General features: G+C 52.5%; 1 protein-coding gene across 1 annotated transcript in view; it reads left to right on the top strand.

Moving 5' to 3' along the window:
• The window catches only part of RNF167 (ring finger protein 167), a 490,868-nt gene that overhangs the window by 405,923 nt on the left and 57,332 nt on the right, over positions 1-27,613 (top strand). Inside the window, exon 9 of the mRNA XM_085636818.1 lies at positions 22,721-22,801. Coding sequence (XP_085492944.1) covers positions 22,721-22,801 — 81 coding nt within the window. The remainder of the gene's footprint in view (positions 1-22,720; positions 22,802-27,613) is intronic.

Here is a 27,613-nt window from a genome sequence, read left to right as displayed (position 1 = left end):
GAGGTAGGTCGAGTCGTTACTCCCTGGGCCGTGTCTTGCCCCATCGTCACCTGTGAAGGACCCGGAAGCTCTACCGGTCAACCATTGAGCTTCGCTTTTTGACTCGGCTGAGTCCAAGCGCAGTGGCGCTTTTGCTGGTTTGAGTCGTAACTCCCAGCCCGACCAGAGACACAGGGACTGCCAGCTGTAACGCACACCAGGAGGTGTTTGCCGCGTTACAGACTCGGAAGTCCACAGGATCGATCGAGCGGCTGCTCTCGGTTCAGTCTTCTTGCTTGTGATTGGGGTATCGGTGACGCATCACCAGGAGGTGACTCCGCGTCCCGGTGCAGTCTGAGGAAGAGGTTGAGCGGCTGCTCCCTTCAGGTAGAGACCCCGGCTGGGTGTTTCCCTGACTCCTCGATTCTCCCCAACACTCTTCGTGCCCCTCACAGCCTACCGATTGGCATTGTCGGCCATTTCATTTCTGCCCTCTGTTGGCATACGCCGGGACCGGCGTATATGCAGAGGACGGTTAGGACCATCCGTGCTGTGGGCTGGTAACGTACTTAGCCTGGAGGATTTCAGTGACTATAACTTTTGTTTATTCTTTGTATTATATTTGCCTTCATTAAAACAACTAACCCTTCACTAGTGGTTGCGTCCTCATTGTCGTGTCTGTTAAACGATCCTGAGACGTTCAGGGCGTTACACCTCTCAATGCCTGGAGTGGGTTCCTTGCCTCTCAATGCCTGGAGCGGGTTCCTTACCTCTCAATGCCTGGAGTGGGTTTCTTACCTCTCAATGCCTGGAGCGGGTTCCTTACCTCTAAATGCATGGAGCGGGTTCCTTACCTCTAAATGCATGGAGCGGGTTCCTTACCTCTAAATGCATGGAGTGGGTTTCTTACCTCTAAATGCATGGAGTGGGTTCATTGCCTCTAAATGCATGGAGTGGGTTCCTTGCCTCTAAATACATGGAGTGGGTTCCTTGCCTCTAAATGAATGGAGTGGGTTCCTTGCCTCTAAATGCATAGAGCGGGTTCCTGGGTTCCTTACCTCTAAATGCGTGGAGTGGGTTCCTGGGTTCCTTACCTCTAAATGCACGGAGCGGGTTCCTTGCCTCTAAATGCACGGAGCGGGTTCCTTGCCTCTAAATGCATGGAGTGGGTTCCTTACCTGCCAATGCATGGAGTGGATTCCTTACCGCTCAATGCATGGAGTGGGTTCCTTACCTGCCAATGCAGGGAGTGGATTCCTTACCTCTCAATGCATGGAGTGGGTTCCTTACCTCTCAATGCAGGGAGTGGGTTCCTTACCTCTAAATGTATCAAGTGGGTTCCTTACCTCTAAGTGCCCGGAGTGGATTCCTTACCTCTCAATGCATGGAGTGGGTTCCTTGCCTCTCAATGCACGGAGTGGGTTCCTTGCCTCTCAATGCACGGAGTGGGTTCCTTACCTCTCAATGCACGGAGTGGGTTCCTTACCTCTCAATGCACGGAGTGGGTTCCTTACTTCTCAATGCACGGAGTGGGTTCCTTGCCTCTCAATGCACGGAGTGGGTTCCTTGCCTCTCAATGCACGGAGTGGGTTCCTTGCCTCTCAATGCAGGGAGTGGGTTCCTTGCCTCTCAATGCAGGGAGTGGGTTCCTTGCCTCTCAATGCAGGGAGTGGGTTCCTTGCCTCTCAATGCAGGGAGTGGGTTCCTTGCCTCTCAATGCAGGGAGTGGGTTCCTTGCCTCTCAATGCAGGGAGTGGGTTCCTTGCCTCTCAATGCAGGGAGTGGGTTCCTTGCCTCTCAATGCACGGAGCGCGTTCCTTGCCTCTCAATGCAGGGAGCGGGTTCCTTGCCTCTCAATGCAGGGAGTGGGTTCCTTGCCTCTCAATGCAGGGAGTGGGTTCCTTGCCTCTCAATGCAGGGAGTGGGTTCCTTGCCTCTCAATGCAGGGAGTGGGTTCCTTGCCTCTCAATGCAGGGAGTGGGTTCCTTGCCTCTCAATGCAGGGAGTGGGTTCCTTGCCTCTCAATGCAGGGAGTGGGTTCCTTGCCTCTCAATGCAGGGAGTGGGTTCCTTGCCTCTCAATGCAGGGAGTGGGTTCCTTGCCTCTCAATGCAGGGAGTGGGTTCCTTGCCTCTCAATGCAGGGAGTGGGTTCCTTGCCTCTCAATGCAGGGAGTGGGTTCCTTGCCTCTCAATGCAGGGAGTGGGTTCCTTGCCTCTCAATGCAGGGAGCGGGTTTCTTGCCTCTCAGTGCATGGAGCGAGTTCCTTGCCTCTCAATGCATGGAGTGGACTCCTTGTCTCTCAATGCAGGGAGTGGACTCCTTGTCTCTCAATGCAGGGAGTGGACTCCTTGCCTCTCAATGCAGGGAGTGGGTTCCTTGCCTCTCAATGCAGGGAGTGGGTTCCTTGCCTCTCAATGCAGGGAGTGGGTTCCTTGCCGCTCAGTGCAGGGAGTGGGTTCCTTGCCTCTCAATGCATGGAGTGGATTCCTTACCTCTCAATGCAGGGAGTTGGCTCCTTGCCTCTCAATGCATCGAGTGGACTCCTTGCCTCTCAATGCATCGAGTGGGTTCCTTGCCTCTAAATGCATGGAGTGGGTTCCTTGCCTCTCAATGCACGGAGTGGGTTCCTTACCTCTCAATGCAGGGAGTTGGCTCCTTGCCTCTCAATACATCGAGTGGACTCCTTGCCTCTCAATGCATCGAGTGGGTTCCTTGCCTCTAAATGCATGGAGTGGGTTCCTTACCTCTCAGTGCACGGAGCGGGTTCCTTGCCTCTCAATGCACGGAGTGGGTTCCTTGCCTCTCAATGCACGGAGTGGGTTCCTTACCTCTCAATGCAGGGAGTGGGTTCCTTGCCTCTCAATGCATGGAGCGGGTTTCTTGCCTCTCAGTGCATGGAGTGGACTCCTTGCCTCTCAATGGAGGGAGTGGGTTCCTTGCCTCTCAATGCAGGGAGTGGGTTCCCTGCCTCTCAATGCAGGGAGTGGCTTCCTTGCCTCTCAATGCATGGAGTGGACTCCTTGCCTCTCAATGCAGGGAGTGGGTTCCTTACCTCTCAATGCAGGGAGTGGGTTCCTTACCTCTCAATGCATGGAGTGGGTTCCTTGCCTCTCAATGCAGGGAGTGGGTTCCTTGCCTCTCAATGCATGGAGTGGGTTCCTTGCCTCTCAATGCCCGGAGCGGGTTCCTTGCCTCTCAATGCAGGGAGTGGGTTCCTTACCTCTCAATGCATGGAGCGGGTTCCTTGCCTCTCAATGCATGGAGTGGGTTCCTTACCTCTCAGTGCATGGAGCGGGTTCCTTGCCTCTCAATGCCTGGAGCGGGTTCCTTACCTCTCAATGCCTGGAGTGGGTTCCTTACCTCTCAATGCGTGGAGTGGGTTCCTTGCCTCTCAATGCAGGGAGTGGGTTCCTTGCCTCTCAGTGCATGGAGCGGGTTCCTTGCCTCTCAATGCCTGGAGCGGGTTCCTTACCTCTCAGTGCCTGGAGTGGGTTCCTTACCTCTCAGTGCCTGGAGCGGGTTCCTTACCTCTCAGTGCCTGGAGTGGGTTCCTTACCTCTCAGTGCCTGGAGCGGGTTCCTTGCCTCTCAATGCCTGGAGTGGGTTCCTTACCTCTCAGTGCCTGGAGCGGGTTCCTTGCCTCTCAATGCATGGAGCGGGTTCCTTGCCTCTCAATGCAGGGAGTGGGTTCCTTGCCTCTCAGTGCATGGAGCGGGTTCCTTGCCTCTCAATGCCTGGAGCGGGTTCCTTACCTCTCAGTGCCTGGAGTGGGTTCCTTACCTCTCAGTGCCTGGAGCGGGTTCCTTACCTCTCAGTGCCTGGAGTGGGTTCCTTACCTCTCAGTGCCTGGAGCGGGTTCCTTGCCTCTCAATGCCTGGAGTGGGTTCCTTACCTCTCAGTGCCTGGAGCGGGTTCCTTGCCTCTCAATGCATGGAGCGGGTTCCTTGCCTCTCAATGCAGGGAGTGGGTTCCTTACCTCTAAATGCAGGGAGTGGATTCCTTACCTCTGCCTTTTGAATCCGTTCCCCTGCTGACGTGTGTAAGGCGCTAGGAAGACCTCTTTTGGTTTGCGGTTCAGGCCCTGCGTTGGAATCCCCGCAGCCCCCACCCACTCACCCTCCCCTGGAAATGATGGGAGCAAGGTGTGAGAGGAATGCTGCGGGGTTGTGCACATCCCCTCCAGGCTTCCCACCCTCCCTGAGTGCGAGGAATGTGGCCCGGCCGGAAACTGTCCTACCTGAGAGGGGATGTGGGGCTGGCCTTGCTGCTCCCGGGAGCGAGGCGTGGACTGCAAGAGCTTGCTGCACGTAGAGCTGTGGCGCTGCCGGGGGAGCTGCAGGAGCCTGCTGCAGGTAGAGCTGCAAGGAGCCTGCTGCCGGGAGAGCTGCAGGGAGAGCTGCAGGAGCCTGCTGCTGTAAGGAGAGCTGCAAGGAGCCTGCTGCAGGGAGAGCTGCAAGGAGCCTGCTGCAGGGAGAGCTGCAAGGAGCCCGCTGCAGGGAGAGCGGCAGGAGCCCGCTGCAGGGAGAGCGGCAGGAGCCGGCTGCAGGGAGAGCGGCAGGGGCCTGCTGTTGTAAGGAGAGGTGCTAGGAGCCTGCAGCAGGGAGAGCTGCAAGGAGCCTGCTGCAGGGAGAGCCTCAAGGAGCCTGCTGCAGGGAGAGCTGCAAGGAGCCCGCTGCAGGGAGAGCCTCAAGGAGCCTGCTGCAGGGAGAGCCGCAAGGAGCCCACTGCAGGGAGAGCTGCAAGGAGCCTGCTGCAGGGAGAGCCGCAAGGAGCCCGCTGCAGGGAGAGCCGCAAGGAGCCCGCTGCAGGGAGAGGTGCAAGGAGCCCGCTGCAGGGAGAGGTGCAAGGAGCCCGCTGCAGGGAGAGGTGCAAGGAGCCCGCTGCAGGGAGAGGTGCAAGGAACCTGCTGCAGGGAGAGCTGTAAGGAGCCTGCTGCAGGGAGAGCTGCGGGAGCCCACTGCAGGGAGAGCTGTAAGGATGGCTGCAAGAGCCTTCTGGAGGGAGAGCTGGGGCACTGCAAGAACCTGCTGCAGGGAAAGTTGCAGGAGCCTGCTGTAGGGAGCGCTGCCGGGAGAGGTGCAAGGAGCCCGCTGCAGGGAGAGGTGCAAGGAGCCCGCTGCAAGGAGCCCGCTGCAGGGAGAGCCGTAAGGAGCCCGCTGCGGGGAGAGCTGCAAGGAGCCCGCTGCGGGGAGAGCTGCAAGGAGCCCGCTGCAGGGAGAGCTGCAAGGAGCCAGCTGCAGGGAGAGCTGCAAGGAGCCAGCTGCAGGGAGAGCTGCAAGGAGCCAGCTGCAGGGAGAGCTGCAAGGAGCCCGCTGCAGGGAGAGCTGCAAGGAGCCCGCTGCAGGGAGAGCTGCAAGGAGCCTGCTGCATGGAGAGCTGCAAGGAGCCCGCTGCAGGGAGAGCGGCAAGAGCCTGCTGCAGGGAGAGCTGGGGCACTGCAAGAACCTGCTGCAGGGAGAGTTGCAGGAGCCTGCTGTAGGGAGCGCTGCAGGGAGAGTGGCTGGAGCCCGCTGCAGGGAGAGCGGCAAGAGCCTGCTGCAGGGAGAGCGGCAAGAGCCTGCTGCAGGGAGAGCTGGGGCACTGCAAGAACCTGCTGCAGGGAGAGCTGGGGCACTGCAAGAACCTGCTGCAGGGAGAGCTGGGGCACTGCAAGAACCTGCTGCAGGGAGAGCTGGGGCACTGCAAGAACCTGCTGCAGGGAGAGTTGCAGGAGCCTGCTGTAGGGAGCGCTGCAGGGAGAGTGGCTGGGGCCCGCTGCAGGGAGAGCGGCAAGAACCTGCTGCAGGGAGAGTTGCAGGAGCCTGCTGTAGGGAGCGCTGCAGGGAGAGTGGCTGGAGCCCACTGCAGGGAGAGCTGCAAGGAGCCCGCTGCAGGGAGAGCTGCAAGGAGCCCGCTGCAGGGAGAGCTGCAAGGAGCCCGCTGCAGGGAGAGCTGCAAGGAGCCCGCTGCAGGGAGAGCTGCAAGGAGCCCGCTGCAGGGAGAGTTGCAAGGAGCCCGCTGCAGGGAGAGCTGCAAGGAGCCCGCTGCAGGGAGAGCTGCAAGGAGCCCGCTGCAGGGAGAGCGGCAGGAGCCGGCTGCAGGGAGAGCGGCAGGAGCCGGCTGCAGGGAGAGCGGCAGGACCTGGCTGCAGGGAGAGCGGCAGGACCTGGCTGCAGGGAGAGATGCAAGGAGCCCGCTTCAGGGAGAGGTGCAAGGAGCCCGCTTCAGGGAGAGGTGCAAGGAGCCCGCTTCAGGGAGAGGTGCAAGGAGCCCGCTGCAGGGAGAGCCGCAAGGAGCCCGCTGCAGGGAGAGGTGCAAGGAGCCTGCTGCAGGGAGAGCTGCCGGGAGAGCTGCAGGGAGAGCTGCAGGAGCCTGCTGCTGTAAGGAGAGGTGCTAGGAGCCTGCAGCAGGGAGAGCTGCAAGGAGCCCGCTGCAGGGAGAGCGGCAGGAGCCTGCTGCAGGGAGAGCGGCAGGAGCCTGCTGCAGGGAGAGCGGCAGGAGCCTGCTGCAGGGAGAGCGGCAGGAGCCTGCTGCAGGGAGAGCGGCAGGAGCCTGCTGCAGGGAGAGCGGCAGGAGCCTGCTGCAGGGAGAGCGGCAGGAGCCTGCTGCAGGGAGAGCGGCAGGAGCCTGCTGCAGGGAGAGCGGCAGGACCTGGCTGCAGGGAGAGCGGCAGGAGCCGGCTGCAGGGAGAGCGGCAGGAGCCGGCTGCAGGGAGAGCGGCAGGAGCCGGCTGCAGGGAGAGCGGCAGGAGCCGGCTGCAGGGAGAGCGGCAAGGAGCCCGCTGCAGGGAGAGGTGCAAGGAGCCCGCTGCAGGGAGAGCTGCAAGGAGCCCGCTGCAGGGAGAGGTGCAAGGAGCCCGCTGCAGGGAGAGCTGCAAGGAGCCCGCTGCAGGGAGAGCTGCAAGGAGCCCGCTGCAGGGAGAGCCGCAAGGAGCCCGCTGCAGGGAGAGCCGCAAGGAGCCCGCTGCAGGGAGAGACGCAAGGAGCCCGCTGCAGGGAGAGCCGCAAGGAGCCCGCTGCAGGGAGAGCCGCAAGGAGCCCGCTGCAGGGAGAGCCGCAAGGAGCCCGCTGCAGGGAGAGCTGCAAGGAGCCCGCTTCAGGGAGAGCTGCAAGGAGCCTGCTGCAGGGAGAGCTGGGGCACTGCAAGAACCTGCTGCAGGGAGAGTTGCAGGAGCCTGCTGTAGGGAGCGCTGCAGCGAGAGTGGCTGAAGCCCGCTGCAGGGAGAGCGGCAATATCCCGCTGCAGGGAGAGCTGCAAGGATCCCGCTGCAGGGAGAGCTGCAAGGAGCCCGCTGCAGGGAGAGCTGCAAGGAGCCCGCTGCAGGGAGAGCTGCAAGGAGCCCGCTGCAGGGAGAGGTGCAAGGAGCCCGCTGTAGGGAGAGGTGCAAGGAGCCCGCGGCAGGGAGAGCAGCAAGAGCCTGCTGCAGGGAGAGCGGCAGGAGCCTGCTGCAGGGAGAGCGGCAGGAGCCTGCTGCAGGGAGAGCGGCAGGACCTGGCTGCAGGGAGAGGTGCAAGGAGCCGGCTGCAGGGAGAGCTGCAAGGAGCCGGCTGCAGGGAGAGCTGCAAGGAGCCGGCTGCAGGGAGAGCTGCAAGGAGCCGGCTGCAGGGAGAGCTGCAAGGAGCCGGCTGCAGGGAGAGCGGCAGGACCTGGCTGCAGGGAGAGCGGCAGGACCTGGCTGCAGGGAGAGCGGCAGGACCTGGCTGCAGGGAGAGCCGCCGGGAGCCTGCTGCAGGGAGAGCCGCCGGGAGCCTGCTGCAGGGAGAGCCGCCGGGAGCCTGCTAGCTGCATGGAGAGCGGCAAGTAGAGGTGGTGCCATCTATGGAGACGTGGGGCTAAACTGTTGATTTACAGAAGTAATGGCTGAGGCACAATTATTTGTACTGTTAGTGGCAGGGCGGCTCCTCTGTAATGGCGGAGGAGCGCCGCCCCACAGCCCATGCCAACAGATGATAAAATGATAATAACACAATGTTATCATTTTATTTATGCTGTCTGAGCCCCGCAATAAGTATAGGTCTGGCCAGGCATGTCAGGGAGGAGGAGTAGTGTGCACTTATAAGTGCGCATGTATGTTTGGCCCGCCAACTAGGCCAGCCAACCACACATGCACTTATGTTTCTCCAACTCGGCTGTGTTACACAGCCTGGTTGGAGAAAAGCCACAGGCTCCAATTCACTGTCTGAGTGGCAAACGAGGCCGCTCAGACCAATCCTGGCGCTGCTCTCATGCTATGAGAGCAGCGTCTGGATTGGGTGTGGAGCCTGTGCCCTGAGGGCCCATCCCCCTCCAGCCCGATGAGAGGCGCAGCGAGGCGGCCGTCAGACGGAGCGGAGCAGCAGGTAAGTCTTTTATTACTTTCCTTTTATATTATTTCTTCCCCCCAACCCCAACTTGCTGCCCTTCTCCCACGGCCGTCCTACCACTTTAATTAGACAGCGGCCGCCACTGATTAGTGGATACATGGTCAGAAAACTAAACAGTACTTGGTGCACGAATCTGGGAGTGCAGCCCCCATATACTCCCATACGGGACACGGTCCACAGATGCAATAATGGGAAGTGTGATTCAGCACCGCTTTACTACCATATATGACGAAAAATATCATGTGATATCTGTAATCATGGTCAAGTGAACCACAATTCAGGAGTACGTCATCACTCAGCAAATTCGATTTTAAGAAGTTCTATCTTTATCCAATTTCTTCTTAAAACTTCTTTTCACTGTACACAAGACTCCACCTGAAGCTACAGCGCCCACTCCCATGATGTACATAGCCTCCATCTGAGGGTACAACACCCATCCTCGTGTTGTACGCGGGAAGACATCGGACACCACCACCCACCCCCATGTACACGAGACTCCACCTGAAGCTACAACGCCCACTCCGATGATGTACACCAGCCTCCATCTGAGGATACAACACCCATCCTCGTGTTGTACGAGGTGTGAGACGGCCTGGTATATGCTGTCCACTAGTTATAGTGGGCACCTTGCACCTGTCCAAACGACCCTTATTGATGATTAGGTTAAAGACAACCTTTATTGAAAGCTATCCTAGTGGTAGCTGTGGAGAGCAGCCTTCGGGCTAAGTCTTGAAGGAGTGTAAAGCTGCTTGGTTCACCAGATTATAACCTCTTGAATGACCAAATGAAAGTAGAACCACACAAGGTATTTATATAAAATATATGTATTTATTTCTAAATACTCTCTACTAACCTCTTTATAAGATTAGAGAGCAAGGCACACAATAATACAATTCTAAAACGACAGTAAATAGCACAATATACAATGGGCACTAGGGGGAGACCAAACCATATATTAAGAAAGTGGTATAAGAACAACAACTTGACTAGACACAGTGCCTAGAGCACATAGAATCGCTGGGACCCCACGGAACCGCCCTAGGTAGTGACACAGGGGACCCACGGGGGACACGTGCAGTGTGAGAACACAGCCGTGAGCTCCGTATAATCCTATGGGAAAGTCGCAGTTGGAATTTTAGAGTTTAAGGACACTTAGGAGAGGACTTGGAGCAAACCCTTTCAGACTTAGAAGGTTCTAAGGCCAGCACCCACATGAGCACCGGAGTACTCGTGTTACCTAACCCAGGGAAGCCGGGTGCATAGGTGTCAAATGGTGTCGTGAATCTTCGATGTCGTCAATGGAGAGTTGCTGCAAAGTGCAGCTGCCGTGGAAAGGAAAAGTGTCTGGTGTGATCCAAGCCTGGATCGAAGATGTGAAGAACCTGAAAGCAGAGGGGCAGAGTCTGGGTCACTTGCCAGTGACCAGGGGCACGATAGACGAATGCCCACCGATGTCTGGTGTTTCAGGTGCGATGAGGTGAAGCTTGACTCCACTGCCACAGAGACCAGGAGGTGACGACGACCACGGTCTGCAGGCAAGCTGTCCCACGAAGGTGGGGGGGGGGGGGTGTCGGTGTCCGGATTGGAGACCAACAAGCCTTGGCAACAGCAACCCATGCGGTGATAGTAAAACTGCTTCGGTGTGGACCAGCAAGGTCCTGTGGACTGTGGTCGTCGTTGACGCCTCCTGGTCTCCGTGGCAGTGGAGTCAAGCTCTAGGATGGCTGAATACATGAAGAAGGCAAGTAAAAACCTTGAGCCGAGCCAGGAATTACAAAAGTCCTGGCATGACCAAAAGGCTGTGCTGACTGTTTACCAGCCAGGGTAGAAAGTATGGGTGTTGGAGCCTGTGGGCCAAGCACCACTCCAAGATAAGTGCAGTGGGCCCCATACCATAATTGAGCAAGAGGGAGAGGTTACCTACTTGGTGGACCTTGGAACTCCCAGGAGCCCCCACTGGGTGCTCCGTGTCAATAGGCTCAAACCATATATTGACAGGGCTGACATGGGCTTGCTCATGGCTACTGATGAGGGACAGGAGGAAGAGAGTGACCCACTCCCTGACCCGCTCTCTCAGAACCCTGATGATGGGTCAGTTGATGGTGTAGCCTTGGCAGGCAGCCTCACTGACCAGCAGCAAACTGACTGCAAAATATTTCTCATCCAGTTTAGACATATGTTCTCACTGACTCCAAGTCAGACTACCTGGTGCACTCATGAAGTGGACACTGGGGACAGTCTGCCTGTTAAAAATAAGATTTACAGGCAACCTGACCATGTCAGGGACTGTATCGGGGCTGAAGTCCAGAAGACGTTGGAATTGGAAGTTATTAAACCCTCAGATAGCCCTTGGGCTAGCCCAGTAGTCTTAGTGCCCAAACCTCACACCAAAGGTCGCAAGAGAGAGATGAGGTTTTGTGTGGACTACAGGGGTCTCAATGCAGTCACTAGGATTGATGCCCATCCAATCCCTAGGGCAGATGAGCTTATAGACACTTTGGCCTCAGCCAAGTTTCTTAGCACATTTGACCTGACAGCTAGCTACTGGCAGATCAGATTGGCTGATGATGCAAAGCCAAAGACAGCATTTTCTACCCTTAGTGGGCTTTACCAATTTGTGGTGATGCCCATTGGTTTGAAAAATGCACCTGCCACTTTTCAAAGGTTGGTGAATAAAGTCCTTACAGTCCTGGAAGCCTATAGTGCAGCATATCTAGATGATGTTGCTGTCTTTAGCTCCACCTGAGAGGATCACCTGGTCCACCTAAGAAATGTTTTGGAGGCCCTGCAAAAAGCAGGCCTAACTATCAAGGCCACTAAGTGCCAGATAGGGCAGAGTCCAGTTGTGTACCTGGGCCACCTTGTGGGTGGAGGCCAGGTTCAACCATTGCAGAGCAAAATCCGGACCATCATGGACTGGATTGCTCCAACCACCCAGACTCAGGTCAGAGCTTTCTTGGGCCTGACTGGGTACTATAGAAGATTTGTCAAAGGTTATGGATCCATAGTGACCCCTTTGAATGACTTAACTTCTAAGAAAATGCCAAAGAAAGTTTAGTGGACAGTCAGCTGTCAAAAGGCATTTGATGACCTGAAGCAGGCCATGTGCACTGCTCCCATTCTGGAAAGTCCTAACTACTCCAAAGAATTCATTGTTCAGACAGATGCATCTGAGTTGGGGGTAGGAGCTGTGTTATCACAATTGAAGGATGAGTGTTAGGATCAGCCAGTAGCTTTTATTAGCAGAAGGCTGACCCCCAGAGAGAAACGTTGGTCAGCCATTGAGAGGCCTTTGCTGTGGTTTGGGCTCTGAAGAAGTTGAGGCCATACTTGTTTGTTGTTCAGACAGACCATAAGCACCTCTTATGGCTAAAACAGATGAAGGGTGAAAACCCCAAACTTTTGAGGTAGTCCATTTCCCTACAGGGGATGGACTTTACAGTGGAAAATAGACCTGGGAGTAACCATGCCAATGCAGATGGACTCTCCAGATATTTCCACTTAGAACATTAAGACTCAACTGATCAAGGTTAGTTTAATGTCCTTACATTGGGGGGGGGGGGTTGTGTAGGAGAGTAGGATCTGCTTCTTATGATTACCCCCACTTTTTGCAATGTTTCACTGTTTTTCGACTTTAGTCTGGCTGGGACCCTGCTATCCAGGGCCCCAGCCTAGCTGCTACCTCTCTAAATTGTTTGCATGTACTTTAGGTACCCTTCAGATTGGATTCTGGGGTACCCTTATGAGTCCCTAGTATATGGTATACTATGTGCATAGGGACCCCATAGGCTTCTCGGGGACTGCGGCATGTATTATGCCACCCCTGGGAGACCATTTAAAATGACACCACAGGTCTGCTACAGCAGCCTGTGTAAGGTGGTGTATGCACCTCTTACTCAGGTTTCAATAAAAGTTGTCTTAAACCTAATCATCAATAAGGGTTGTTTGGACTGGTGCAAGGTGCCCACTATAACTAGTGGACAGTATATACCAGGCCAACTTCTCACACTAGGGAAGACACCGGAGACAACACCACCCACCCTCATGTACACAAGACCCCACCTGAAGCTACAGCGTCCACTCCAATTATCTACACTAGCCTCCATCTGAGGGTGCAACACCCATCCTCTTGTTGTATGCTGGAAGACACTGAGACACCTCTACCCACCCTCATGTACATGAGACTCCACCTGAAGATACAGCGCCCACTCCAATGATGTGCACCAGCCTCCATATGAGGGTGCAACACCCATCCTCATGTAGACGAGACCTCACCTGAAGCTACAACGCCCACTTCGATGATGTACACAAGCCTCCATCTGAGGGTGCAACACCCATCCTTGCGTTGTACGTGGAAAGACATCTGAGACAACACCACCCAGCCTCATGTACACAATACCCCACCTAAAGCTACAATGCCCACTCCGGTGATGTACACCAGCCTCCATCTGAGGTTGCAACACCCATCCTCGTGTACGCTGGAAGACATATGAGACACCACCACCCACTCTTATATACACGAGACTCCACCTGAGGATACAGTGCCCACTCCAATGATATACAACAGCCTCCATCCGAGGATACAACACCCATCCTTGTGTACACAAGACCCCACCTGAAGCTACAACGCCCACTCCAATGATGTACACTAGCCTCCTTCTGAGGGTACAACACTCATCCTTGCGTTGTATGCTGGAAGACATCTGAGACAACACCACCCACCCACATGTACACAAGACTCAACCTGAAACTACAACTCCTCCTCCGATGATGTACACTAGCCTCCCTCTAAGGGTGCAACACCCATCCTTGCGTTGTATGCCTGAAGACATCTGAGACATCACCACCCACCCACATGTACACAAGACTCCAAGTGAAGATACAGCGCCCACTCCGGCGATGTACACTAGCTTCCATCTGAGGATATAACACCCATCCTCATGTACACAAGACCCCACCTGAAGCTACAACGCCCAGTCCGTTGATGTACACCAGCCTCCATCTGAGGATACTACACCCGTGTCGTACGCAAGAAGACATCTGAGACAACACCACCCTCATTTACACAAGACCCCATATGAGGCCAATGCCAGCCCTTGTGAAGTACGTGAGACGGCCACTGAAGCTAGAACACCTCATCATGATGCACACAAGACTCCTGAGGGCATAACATCTGCCATCATGATGGGCATGTTCCAAGTGATGGACCACCCGCACCCCTTCCATGCTGCGTTTCCATAGAATGCTGTATCCAGTGGTTGATTTCAGAATCTATTCAAAGCTGATATTTGAATGATAAATAACTCTGCTTTGTGGAGACTTATTCCTAATATTGTTAACCAGAGACACTGCCGCGTTGGCAGTTCTTTATTTCCTTCTAGAGCCATCCCAGTTTTAAAACGCATCTTTAGGTCTCGCCTAGCAGCGCGCATGCACTGCTTTTCGAGACTTATTGTAAGGAGGCGTAAAAAACTCACCACAAGCTCGTGAGTGTGTGGCCTATTGCTTGCGGTCAATGCACGGGCGCCATATGTTTTGAATTATCGTGCCCAGACACGGGCGCGATAATTCAAAACATATGGCCTGGTGCTCGCTCTCGCGCGCACGGGCTTGTTCAGCTTCGTGCTCGGAAAGGAATTCCATTTTTTATTTTTTTTTTGCTCGCGCTTCTTGTTTCTTTAGGCCGGCCCATCCGCCTCAGTTGTGCCCTACCACCGCCCCAATCAAGCTCTTCTTTTGGTGGCTGCTCTCGGAACAGCATCGCACATCTTCCTCATTATCAGATCCTCCATAAGTCGACCACGGTTCCTTAGTTTTTGGAAGGCCAGTTTTACCAACGCCGAGACTCGAATTTGACTCCAAACGTCCGAAGTTGTCTGCTTTAGACGTTACGCTACAGCCTCTCTCCTGCCAAATGTATCCAAATGTATATGAATGCAAATGAATCATATCTACACATTAATAAATCACATTACTTTAACTGTTTACTCAGAAACGAAGTAAGGAAGTTGTCCATCCTTTATCTTCATGCCACTTATCTTCCTTTAGAATGGGTAGCACAATGACTGCAGTGATGAACGCCAGCGCAGATGCTGCAAATAAATGACAGTCAATATCGTCATTGTGAGCTAGTCTTTTCGGGTCTCCTTGTTACCTTTGGATTCTCTTTGCAAGTTGTGGGAGCACCATTTATCCTTACTCCCACACGGCAACAGAAACAAAAGCGGTCTTCTACACTCCTTGTACTAGCACTTTTAGACATCTGTAGCAAGGTTCTTTAAACGCCCTCAGTCTTTGAAGCAGGGAAGCACAGACATATTTGAGTGGGTGCCGTCTCTCACAGTGCCCTTCAGTCTGTGTTCCGGAGGCCTCTCTCAGGCACCTGCTTTTTGTGTCTTGATGTGGAGGGAGCCTGGCCAGTCTTTTGGCTGCAGGGGGCCTGACCACTCTTAATGGTGTTTAAAGCTGCCGCAGCCTGGGATTGTGCACAGGCAGTCGTCGGCACAGCCTGAATCAGCCTGCACTCTAGAGTGAACAGGTGCTGTACCTGCAACAACGCACCCACCCCCCGCCGTGTGCAAAAATGACCCCCTTTACACACCATCCACTAAGTAAGGGAGAAAAAACACAATGCACAAGTTGTGGATCCAGAGCGCAGGGTGGAGGGACATGGCGCTCTCAGCACACTGTGCCTGCTTAGACTGAGGACCAGTCTAACCTTTCTGCGATGTATTGCTTGTGAATAGTGTGCACTATTAGCACCTGTATGGAAGAGTCGTGCACCATACTCTACTTTGGGATGTACCACAATCCGTTTTCACGTTTGTATATACAGGCGCATTCTACATTGTCATATGTATATACAGTTCTGTCCACACATACCAGTCGCACAAATCTACAAAATAGAACTTACGGAAAGTAAACATACACAAAATCATAATAACCAATCTTGTACAATTATGCATGCAATTGCACACACACATTTACCACACTGTCACACAACAACTGTCTCACACACACCCACCTCCTCCATTAATTATACACAGCACATAAAATGACAGGCAGCAATCTCTGACCTAACACAATTGAACAACATGTATCCCCTTGATACTGACTAAATACGCACCAACATGGTCACCACCTGGATTACATCTGTTTTTGAGCAAAATGCACAATAATATGATTATTTTGATTATTGTTATGGAACTGCATCCTGCTCTAATTTGTTGCGCTGTGCGGCACCTATGGCACTCCCAACCTCTCCTCGCCCTCGGTGCTCCCCTCGGTGTACAGGAAGTGGCGAAGATCAAGAAAGCTAGAAGTGTACCACTTCCAGAAAACTCTGAGCTGGTTAAAACCTGTGACGCTATTATTATTTTGATTGAGTATGCATCTTGAGGGGAGTTACATTGCCATGTACCGTATGTTAACGTACGGGCACACTCGCGCATGCAGTCATATATTCAATGCAGGATTAGGGCAGGATTTAGCCCCGCTGATCAGAAGTTTTGATTTAATCCGACCTCGTATGCTGATGACACCCAGTTGGTGATCTCTACCATTGACAAAGATGTCAACTACTCTACCAAACTCAACGACTGTATGGTCTCCTTGAGTGAGTGGATGAGTAGGCACTGCCTTAAGATAAACTCAAGTAAAACCGAGGTGGTGCTTTTCGGAAAGCTTTCTCCTAGTTGGTCACCGACTTGGTGGCCTGATTCTTTGGGCCCCCCTCCTACACCAGTGACGAAAGCAAAACATTTGGGGGTCATAATAGATGAAAAACTACATTTTAAATCTCAGATCTCTAAGGTGGTGTCCTCGGCATTTAATACGATCAGAACGGTGCGTAAAATCCTTCCCTACATCCCTAGAAAGGCTAGGAAAATTGTTCTAACTTCATTGGTCTTAACTAAGTTGGACTATTGTAATGCCTTGTATATCAATGTGCAGTCCAGTCAACTTAGAAGACTACAGTCAGTTCAGAATGCCGCCGCTAGATTGGTTTTGGATGTACCTAAATGCCAATCCATTAGAGCGGGAATTCAAGATCTGCGTTGGCTTCCGGTTGGACAACGTGTGAAGTTCAAGGCACTCTGCATTGCTCATAAGGCTCTTCCTGGAGAGGGCCCACAGTTTCCTCATCACGCTCCTAATTGGTATGCCCATAGTACGTCATTACGTTCAGCTACGGCCTTCTTAATGATTACACCCAGAGTTAAAACAATGAACTGGGGGGAAGGAGCTTTAGACAAAGTATCATCAGGTTATGGAACACTCTCCCTCTTGCTCTCAGGAAGATCACATCCTTGCTTGAATTCAGGAAAAATCTTAAAACCTGGCTTTTTAAAAACTAGTCTCTCTCTGCAGTATGTGGTCCGCAATGTGCCTGGACACCTATGGGTAGTAGCGCGCTATATAAATTGCTATAACATAACCTAACAAAGATACCGCTGTGTCTTAGTCTTATAGTATTCCAGGCTTACGCCCGAATTTCAAAAGTTAGCCAGTACTTAGTGTGGGATGGCTAAACACTTATAAGGTCCCAAAGGCGAGACCTATTGGCTTTGTCAATGCTTGTTTTACATTTCGTCTGGTTACCCTGTCTGATGCACTGAGGCGATCACTGCTGCTAATCTTGCATATAGTGGCCACTAAAATAATCTTGTCTAATGTGGTCACTAATAACATTAGTACCTTGAGGAGATTTTCATTGCACGTCCAGAGCTCTTACTACACAGCAGGTTGTAGACCTCTGTTTTATCCAAAACTGTTCCTATAACCTAGGAATTGCAGTTAAGTATATTTAAAGAAATGTGTATTAAGAATCATTTTTCGCCCCATTTTTCCAGGCATTTGGTGGAGGTGATAGAACATGGGGAACAGGTGTTCTTGCTGGGAACCTTACTCAAGAGTTCATGCACACCTGATAATCTGGGATAACTAACGCTGGGGTCAGTGCTGGGTGCATGCTTTATGTAGGAGAGTAGGATCTGCTTCACATGGGTGCCCCCACTTTTTGCTGGTGTTTCACTGTTTTTCGCCCTTAGTCTGGCTGTGGCCCTGCTAATCAGGCCCGCAGCCTAGCTGCTTCCTCTCTAAAATGGTTTCCATGTACATTAGGTACATATCCAATTGGATTCTGGAGTGCCTTATAAGCCCCTAGTATATGGTATACTATGTACCTAGGTACCTCAGAGGCCTACCAGGGGAAGAAGCATATATTATGCCACCCATGGGAAGCACTCCAAAATAACACCACAGGTCTGCTACTGCAGCCTGGGTATGGGTGTGCTTGCACCCCTTACTGTGGTATAGGCTACCTATATCACTACCCTATACAGACACATACAAGCCACTCCTATGGCAGGCCTTGACAATCCTGAAGGCAGAATGATTGGTTTTATGTGAGAGGGTGCCCAAGCATGAGCTGAGTCCCTCTGCAGCTTTTGGAAATACTTCCTTATGGCTGTTCTGTGATACAGCCATACCATATACTCTTGAGTGCATTAGAACCTCGCGGTAAATGCTAACTTTGGAATGGCTGCATCAAAACATGTCGTGTTTGGTGTCAAATGTTTTGGAATACTACCCCCCCCGCCAATTCTGGCAGTGGGGGTATCATTCCACCCTTCTAAAGGGAGAGACATGTTCACACTGGCTAAACCCGGTAGGACTTTCCTGAGCCCTAGCATCACAAAATGGATGCCTCTGCCACAGACACAGATCTGGCCTCCTGCTGCTGACCGAAACTCCGGCAGGGGAGGCCTGGACAATAGGTTTCCTGTCGAGGGGAGGTGTCCCCACCTTCCCAGACAGGCTGATGTGTATTAGGGCTGGGCGGGAGCACTCTCTGGTGCTTTGAAGTCCTGCACTGGAGGCACACTCGGTGTCCCTGTGCATACTCCAGTTCAAACCGGTTGCAGGGGTTACCTGCCCCTGCTCTGGCACTACCTGCCCCTGCTCTGGCGCGAAACTGGACAAAGGAAATGGGTGTAACCACCCCTCTTTCCTGGCCCACCCATAGGTGGGGCCTTAGAGTTAGTCCATCCCCTAAACTTGGTTTAAGTGTAGGAATCCAGTCCCTAGAACTTTAGATTACCCTGGACGAAACTCTGTAACGTACATCCTGGACCTTCAACGTTCTATCCTGACTAGAAGACTGAAGAGATCTCCCTTGGGGTCAAGGAGTGACTCCCCTGCTTGGCAGGCACCAAAGAAGCAACTGACCGGTCTGCAATTCTGAAGCTCTCGCCGGACGCCGAAGTCTCTGCATCCCCAGAGGTGGATTTCCAGACTTCCCCGAGGCTACCCTGAGGCCCGTGGCTATCGTGGGTGACGTGGATCCGTGACCCCTGGACACCGTGAACTTTTGCAGCAACACTATCTTCCTGGTCCTCCTCGAAGTTGTGCTTTGGGCTCCGAGTAGCCCCAGCCTTGAGCACCTCCTGCACCGAAGATTGTTGGCCTCCACTCCACGAGTGACCTGTGGGCCAGCTTCAAATGCGATCGCTTGAGGCTCCTTCGCGATCGCAGGTCCCCACGAAGGCAACTCCTTTTCTGATTGGGCGTTCCTGATTGCTCCAGACGTGCCCTGACTTACCCTCGCTGGGTGAGTCCCTCAGACCTTGCCGGTCTGCACCGCAGTCCTTTCTCTGCATTCCTGTGACTTGCCATTGCCAAGGCTTGTTGGGTCCATTCTGGTCGCCGACACCGCAGCACTCGACAGACTTTGTGGGACAGCTCGAATCTGGCTCGTGGACTTCAGCCACGAGGTCCAGGAGGCGTCGACGAAGAGTCAAGACACCCATCAACTCACCTGAAGCACCCGATATCTGTGGGCATTGGTCCATCCTGCCCTAGGTCACTGGCAAGTGACCCAGACTCTGTCCCCTCTGCTTTCAGGTTCCTTACATCCCAGATCCAGGCTTGGATCTCTTCGGACACTTCTCCTCTTCACGGCAGCAGCAGTTCTTTGCAGGCTTCCATTGGAATTGACGACGCGACCCGACACCAAAAGACACCTATGCACCAGGTTTCCCTGGGTGAGGTAACTCGAGTACTCCGGTGCTCTCGTGGGTGCTAGCCCTAGAACTTCTTAAGTCTAAAAGGGTTTGGTCCTGACTCGATTAGAAGTGTCCCTAATCTTTAAAATTCCAACCGCGACATTGCCCATAGAAGATAATAGGAACTCGCGGTTGTGTTTACACACTGCACACAGCTCCCGTGGGTCCCCTGTGTCACAACCTTGGGTGGTTCCTTGGGGTCCCAGCGATTCTAGAGGCAATAGGCCTAGTGCCTATTCCAGTCGTGGTTCTTATACCACTTTTTTGGTATATGGTTTGGTACGCCCCTAGGGCCCAAACGTGTATTTGTGTTTTTACTGATGCTTGCTCACTTGTAAACTAAGTACTTCGAACTCCAGTCTCATAAAGAGACTAGAGGGGTGTGATTTATCTTAAATACATATATTTTGAATATATACCTGGTGTGGTTGTCTTTTAATTTGATCATTCAAGAGATTATAGACTGGTAAAACAAGCTGCTTTACATTCCTTCAAGACTTAGCCTGAAGGCTGCTCTCCATAGCTACCACTAGGATAGCTTTCATATAAGGTTGTCTTTAACCATTTACCATAAGGGGTTGTTTGGACTGATACAAGGTGCCCACTAGAACTAGTGGACAGCATATATCAGGCCACCTTCTCACATTGGTGTGCAGCGTGTGGGATTCCAGCTTGCTATTGTTTTACCAGATAATCTCAATTGAATTGATCAACTGAAAACCACTAAAGGTACCTGAGGTACATATAATATCAAGTTTAGCTACAGTAAGTTCTACTGAACTTAGAGTTGTGTGTTAAGGGATAGCACACCCTTTCTACAACTCAAGAGAGTTTAGTAGGCCACACTAGTGTAGGTAGTGCAATACACCACACCACATTAGTAATGTCTAACCAGCCAGGAACCACTGGGTCCCTACCTGGAACCAGTGAGCTCCTTCCCTATAAATATTAGGATCTCTCCTTTGCTCAGCTTAGGGCCTTATGTTCCATTAGGAAGCTGAGGACAGGCAAAAGTCCATCCACCCAGCATCTCATAAAGATACTGAAACTGGATGATATGACAGGGCCTAGTGGGCCTGATGATTTAGACAGTGTGGGTGTGGCAGCGCCTGAGGGTGGGTCCAGGGGTGGAAACTCCCCTGACCCTAACTCTAATGCTGACCAGACTGGTGACAATGACCAGACTCTGGTGAACACAGACCATCAGGATGAGGAGGATGACAATAATGCCACTTCCTGTATTCCTCCTGGTAGGCCTGACAACAGGGCTAGAAGGGATAGATCGCTGTCAAGGGGATCTATCCAGTGTAACTCCTCTATAGGAACCTCTTTTTCTTCTCACAGAAGGAGGGAAGCCTCACAGGAGAGGAGAGAGAGACTGCTGAAGTATGAGCAAGACAAGTTCAACCTCAGAAAGCAGCAGATGGCCTTAGATAGGGAAGCCCTCGAGCTCTACAGAGCTAGTAAAAAGGAGGGACTAGAGTCCTTTGGTGGCAGCAATTTCCCTAGAGATAGGGAGAGATCTTATGACCATAGAAACCTAAGTAAGATTGTCCCTCCCTACCAGAGTGGGGATGACATCCACAAATGGATAACTGCCTTGGAGAGGGCCTGTAAAGTACAGAAGGTCACTTTAGTTTTCAGGAATGATCCCAGTAATCTTAGATTACTAACGCCGGAGTAAATGCTGGGTGCATGCTTCCGTTTTCAGGAACGATCCCGGCAATCTTGGATTACTAACGCCGGAGTCAGTGCTGGGTGCATGCATTAGTTTTCAGGAATGATCCTGGTAATCTCGGATTACTAACGCCGGAGTCAGTGCTGGGGTTTAGAACTAACTCCGGAGTCAGTGCTGGGTGCATGCTTCAGTTTTCAGGAATGATTTCGGTAATCTTGGATTACTAACGCAGGAGTCGGTGCTTGGTGAATGCGTTAGCTTTCGGGAATGATCCCGGTTTACCCTCCTACCGCCTTAGCTTCTTGAGTTGTGATTTGAGTGTTGCTGGTCCGCAGAAAGACGCATTGCACTAAAGATGTTTGTCTGGCCGCTGGATCCCGGCTCCCCTCCTGACGGCCTTGTGTCCTTGTGCCCTATTCCTGATTGTGAATGCTTGGGATGTTTGATGAAAGCCTGCGGCCCTGGCGTGCCTTAGCCACACTTTTGCAAGTCCATTTCCATCGTGTGGTCATAGCAGATTGCGTGTCGTGATGCAAGGCATGCAAGCAGTGTTTGCATCCTCCCAGGTTTGCTGCTGGGGTTGGCGGGGGGAGGGTCGGGTTTTTGCACGTCAGATGGAGGAAGGCTCAAAGTGGAGTCATATAAAAGTGCTGGAAGCACGTCCAGTGGCAGTGTGTGGGCATATATGAAGGTTTGAAAGTGCTGGATCAGTGCATTCATGGTTCAATCCTGCTCAGAACAGTGATGCCTGCGGTGTGTGAGTAGATCTTGGTGGACAGAGCCGGTAGGAAGGCCTCCAGGCGAGAAGTTGCAGCGCCCTGTCATGCGCCTGTGATCGGAGGGATTGCTGGGGTTTTCTGGATTCAGAGGGCTTTACGCCTCACCTATGAGGGTTGTAAGGCACAGCTTTGCCCGACCACTCCAAAAAGGCCTTCTCGAGAAGATGCCACAAGCCCTCACTGACCTGACAGCTTTCAGAGGTGCCATTTGCTGCTGGGTTCTTCCAAGCGTCTGCTGCACCAGCAGCAGAGGGGAGCCCCAAAGCCCTTCGTCTCCGCCCCTGGAGGTAGCAAGACAGACTGAGCGCCTTGCTGCCGGCAAGAAGTGATCACCTTTGTCAGGGCATCGATACAACTCCCTCACATTCGTTCTCTAATTTGTATTGGCTTTTTGCAAACCAGATGAGAGAACGAGGCATTGACTGCAGGCAGAGGAAGTGTAAGAGGGCTGGACTCACTATCAGTGTTAGAAATGAGTCTGTGAATGGGGACAGCGGTGCATGCCAGGTACTGCATGACTGCATATGATGGAAAGGTTTACAAACCGAAGGGAGGGGCGTGTGGCTACGGATGGGGCGACACATGGCCAGTTACAGATACAGAGCGAAAGGGGGGTTTCATCTGCAACATTACTATAGATTGTGCTTTGCAGGGACTGCTATAAACGTCTGTGATGAGGCCAATATTCCTGTTCCTCTCGGTTTAGTCTGTGGTCTGCAAGGGAAGCGGCTCATGCCCTCTTGTAGCCGGCGTACAGTCCACCCCTGATGTACTACACGTAGGATGTGAGCTCTCTGATGCCCCTGCTCTCATTGCCGTGGGACGTTCAGGTTCACTGATGCTAAACCAGGGTGTTTGTCTTGTGTCTCTCCAGGTGATGAGTATGATGTCTGCGCCATCTGCTTGGATGAGTACGAAGAAGGCGACAAGCTGCGAGTCCTGCCCTGCTCCCATGGTAAGCTGCTTTGGCGATGCTAGCAGACATGTCTGTCAAGTGTACATTGTTGAATCCTCTCCAAACTAATAAACTAATCTAGTGCTGTGTTTGTGATTTGTAAACACTTGGCATCACCTTAGCAGTGTTTGTGTGTGTGTATGTGTATGCATATATATACATTGAAGTGTTGCAACTGACGTGAGAGCGCTGAACATTTAAAGGCAAACTGGTGAGAGACATGTTTGTTTCATGGCATTTGAAAAAGGCATACACGCCGAAACACTTCATGCCATTGCTTCTAGTAAAGTAATCCTCCTGGTATCCCCGCTCTGTCCCTCCGATCACTTCAGCAGAAGGAAATTGTATTTGTTATATATATAATGAAGATCGCGGAGGCGATCGAAACGCGTCTGGGGCGGACACTTGTCTGCATTTACCATGGAACAATAAAGTCTGCTATGCAACCGTGAGCCCGCTTACTTGGATTCTGTTGGAAAGTGTGCCTGTCTGTGGTCCCGACCTGTGGCTTATCCCCTCCTTATATTTGGAGGATCAGGACTTTGGTTACATATATAATAGATTCATTCCCTTGCACCGTTCGTACACACCAAACCGTTTATTAGGTCTCGCTGAGTCAGCGCGCATGCGCTGCTCGGAGAGACTTTAGTAGGTGAGTTTTCAAAGTGCTGCTGGCTGGCGACAAGCTTGCGTTCACGCAATCGTGCACGCGCCAACTGCCAGCAGCACTTTGAAAACTCATCTACTAAGAGTTCGCAACCACAACAGTGCATGGACAGAAGCGTAGGGTCCCTTTTAGCACCGGGGTGCAATGGAAGCACCTTACCCATTTCTTCTTGTTTTATCCTCCGGCGGAGGTGCAGGGGGTGTGCGGCTCTTCAGTCAGACCGAACATACGCGCACACACATACACGCACGCACAAAGCGGGCTGGGAGAGCGACGCTCTGCTTCCCACTGCTGACAGCGGAGTCACTTCCGCTCGCTGCGGCTCCGCCTCCTCCCGCCCCCCTGCCCTCCCAGTCTGATGGCAGCTTTCACTGAGGCTGCTTCACTGCTCCTGTAGGCAGAAATGTCACGCGTCACAGCTGTACCTTCGCGGGACAAGCCATGCAAACGCCGCGCTGCTTTTACGGCCTCTAACATTAGGCTCCCACATATTCATCATTTGCGCCCTTAAAATATTAATGTAGCATCTATCAATGCAGTTCAAGAGAATGTCTGTCACCGCCACCGATTTCAGCATTGGCATCCTCATTGCCAAGAAGTCGAGAGTGGGTATATTTACATTCGATATTCTTTTTTCATTGCGTGCTGAGACTAATGTTCGAGGCATATGAGCTGCAGATCACACACTGAGGATAAGATCGCCATCTGGTGTTGGGCTCGGATGATTGCAGGTTGTTGTTGTCTTCGGAAGAAGTCTTTGGTCACGAGATTGGTGACTCCTCCCCTGGACAACAGTGCGCATGGGCATCCACTCCATCCTCAGATTGTTTTTTTCCGCCATTGGGTTCGGATGAACTTTTTTCCTCTCCAGCAGAAAACTTATAGCAATCACTACAACTCTCAAAATTTGAAAACTCGACGTCGAAATCGATATCGGACCGACTCCGGACGCGGCTGATGGAAAGGACACCTTTTAAAAAAATGCCCCCAATGTGGAGCAAAGTTCCCTCATAGCGATCACCACGAGGTCTGTAATTTGTGCCTTTCACCAGACCACAACGAATCCAGCTGTCCAGCCTGCGCCGCATTCCGTTCGAAGAAAACTATCCGGGACCGAAGAGCTCGACGCCATATCATGGCCAAGCCGATTCCGGAACCAGAAGAAATCTTTGCACAGGATGTCCCTGACGATGACTCCGAAGATCTCCAGATCGTGTCAGAGGCCGACGATTCTTTTCCGGGGCAGCCTGTGAGTACCAGCCCCCCCTACCCCAACACCACCCAAAAAGACATTGGTCAAGACTCTGCCACCTGGGCCCAGTCGCGATCCAAAAACATCTTCAGAAGCCCCGCCCTCGGGCCCGGCTCCGAAGAAAAGTAAGCCTGCAGGTGGCTCGGGCTCGAGCAAACCTCATGTCATTGTGCCTATAATACCTTCGGCACCGAAGCAGGCTCCGAGACCCAAATCTCCATCTGCCCCGAAACGTCACTCGACGCCAACATCTCCACCGGCACCGAAACGTTCTTCGGCACCGAGGTCTCCACCGACACCAAAAGGCTCGTCGGCACCGAAGGGTTCTTCGGCACCGAAGGGTTCTTCGGCACCGAAGGGTTTGTCGGCACCGAAAATTCCACCGGAACCGAAAAGTTCTTCGGCACCAAAAACATCCTCGGTGCCAAAACAAGTCCATAAGGAACACAAATCGAAATCAGAACCAAAAAAGTCGGCGCCAAAGCCGCCTTCGGACAGTGAGGAACTCTTTCGGCCTGATCCAAGGCAAAAAAAGGATTTACATAAATCCCAAAACTGGACATGTCACAGCGGTGCCCTACAAGAAAAGGAAGCTGGACACAACACCTCCTCCAGCACCTCCAAAGAGGAAGGACTGTGCCACTTCACCCATACGTCCTTCCTCTCCTACATTACCTCCTATTCCATCCCCCCCACCCCCACCGCCTCTACCATCTCCTTCTCACACACCACCTCCACAGGATGATGATGATTTAGGGGGAGGGGGAGACCCAGATTTCTTTACTTATCCCACTGATCTGACTGATCCCTTTACACTCCCGGACACAGCACCAGTAGATGACTGGACTTACCCTATGCCTGATATGCCTAACCCCACTCCATACCCCTCTAAACCATCCCCTCCTGATGACCATTTAGGGTTCGGTCAGCTTATAAACAGAGCAGCATCGTTTCATGGTGTCACCATGCACACCGACACTCCTGAGGAGGATTTTCTACTCGACACCTTTGAGCAGTCGCAGAAAACAGTTCACATTCTACCCATGATTAAGGGAGTGATAAAGCATGCCAATGAGGTCTTTAAAGACCCTGTCAGAGCCAGGGTTCTCAACCCCAAAATAGAAAAAAAATATAGACCCGCGCCCCAAGATCCTGCGTACATCAAGGCGCAACTCCCCCTAGACTCACTAGTCGTATCAAATGCCAGAAAACGGGCAAACTCCCAAACAACCGGAGACACGCCACCCCCAGACAGAGTCTAAACTCCTGGAGGCTTCCGGCAAAAGGGTTGCCGCTCAAGCTGCTAACCACTGGCGTACTGCAAATACACAAGCCCTATTGGCTCGTTATGATAGAGCCCATTATGATCAATTAGAGGATCTCTTGCAACACCTACCTGAACCGTTCAGAACGCAGGCTACTGACCTCATCCAAGAGGGCAAACTAATATCCAATGCCTCCATTAAATGTGCCTTAGACGCAGCGGACACCGCCTCTAGAGCAGTCAACACAAGCGTTTTGCTTAGACGCCACGCATGGCTGCGCATTTCCGGCTTCAAGCCGGAAGTCCAAACCACCATTCTTGCTCAACCCCTTAATCAGGAGCAACTATTCGGCCCTGCAGTAGACACTGCCCTAGAAAAAAATGAAGAAGGATAATGAGACTGCCAAATCTATGGTAGCATTGCAGTCTACTCAACCCAGAGGCTCCTTTCGTCGCTCCTTTTATAGAGGAGCTTCCAAAAATGTGGGAACAGACAACTCTTCCAGCTTCAAAGCATCAGGTCAAACATCCCCTAACAGAGGATATTTTAGAGGAGGTTATCGGGGAAACAATACTAAAGGCCGAGGACGGGGCAACAACAACAACACCCGCACCTCTACAGCCACCAAACAGTGACTCGCCACTACTCCCCCCCCAGACCATTCCGCTCCGGTCGGGGGAAGACTTCAACAGTTCCTACCTGTCTGTAATACCACCACTACAGACAGATGGGTAAGACAAATTATCCAATCTGGCTACTGCCTCGAACTCATAAACCCACCCCCAAACATACCACCCAGGCACCGTCCCATGACGTCTCACCACCTCATGCTCCTCAAACAAGAAATAGTCTTTGCTTCAAAAACACGCAATAGAACCTGTTCCGCTACAACATCAAGGCACAGGAGTATATTCCCTATACTTCCTCATTCCCAAAAAGGACAAAACCTTAAGACCCATACTGGACCTCAGACTCCTAAACCAGTACATACAATCGGATCATTTCCACATGATCACTCTCCAACAGGTCCTTCCATTACTTCAACAAGGAGACTTCCTTGCCACATTAGACCTCAAGGATGCATATTTTCACATCCCTATGCATGCCGCTCACAGGAAGTATCTACGATTCGTGGTAGACGGTCAACACTATCAGTTTACAGTTCTCCCATTCGGAGTAACAACTGCACCCAGGGTGTTCACCAAATGCTTGGCAGTTGTGGCAGCATACCTCCGGAGACAAGAAATCCATGTCTTCCCCTATCTGGACGATTGGCTCATAAAAGCCAACACTCTAGACCAATGCGTTCTCCACACTCACCGCACTATTCACACCCTCCACCCTCCACAACTTGGGATTTACCATCAACTATCCCAAATCTCAACTACAACCCTCCCAAGTACAACAATACCTGGGAGCCACCATAGACACAGCCAAAGCCGTAGCTTATCCCAGCATAGCCAGGATAGCCAACATACAGTCTCGTCAAAACATTTCAAACACAACACTCTCTCCCTGCAAGAGTGTTCATGCAACTCTTAGGCATGATGGCGTCATGCATCGCCATAGTACCCTACGCACGCCTTCAAATGCGTCCCTTACAGGAATGTCTAGCACGACAGGGGAAC

The sequence above is a fragment of the Triturus cristatus genome, chromosome 12 (assembly GCF_964204655.1).
Source record: "Triturus cristatus chromosome 12, aTriCri1.1, whole genome shotgun sequence".
NCBI classification, from domain to species: domain Eukaryota; kingdom Metazoa; phylum Chordata; class Amphibia; order Caudata; family Salamandridae; genus Triturus; species Triturus cristatus.
Note: the sequence above shows the minus strand (reverse complement) of the source record. Positions and strands in the feature narration are given on the sequence as shown.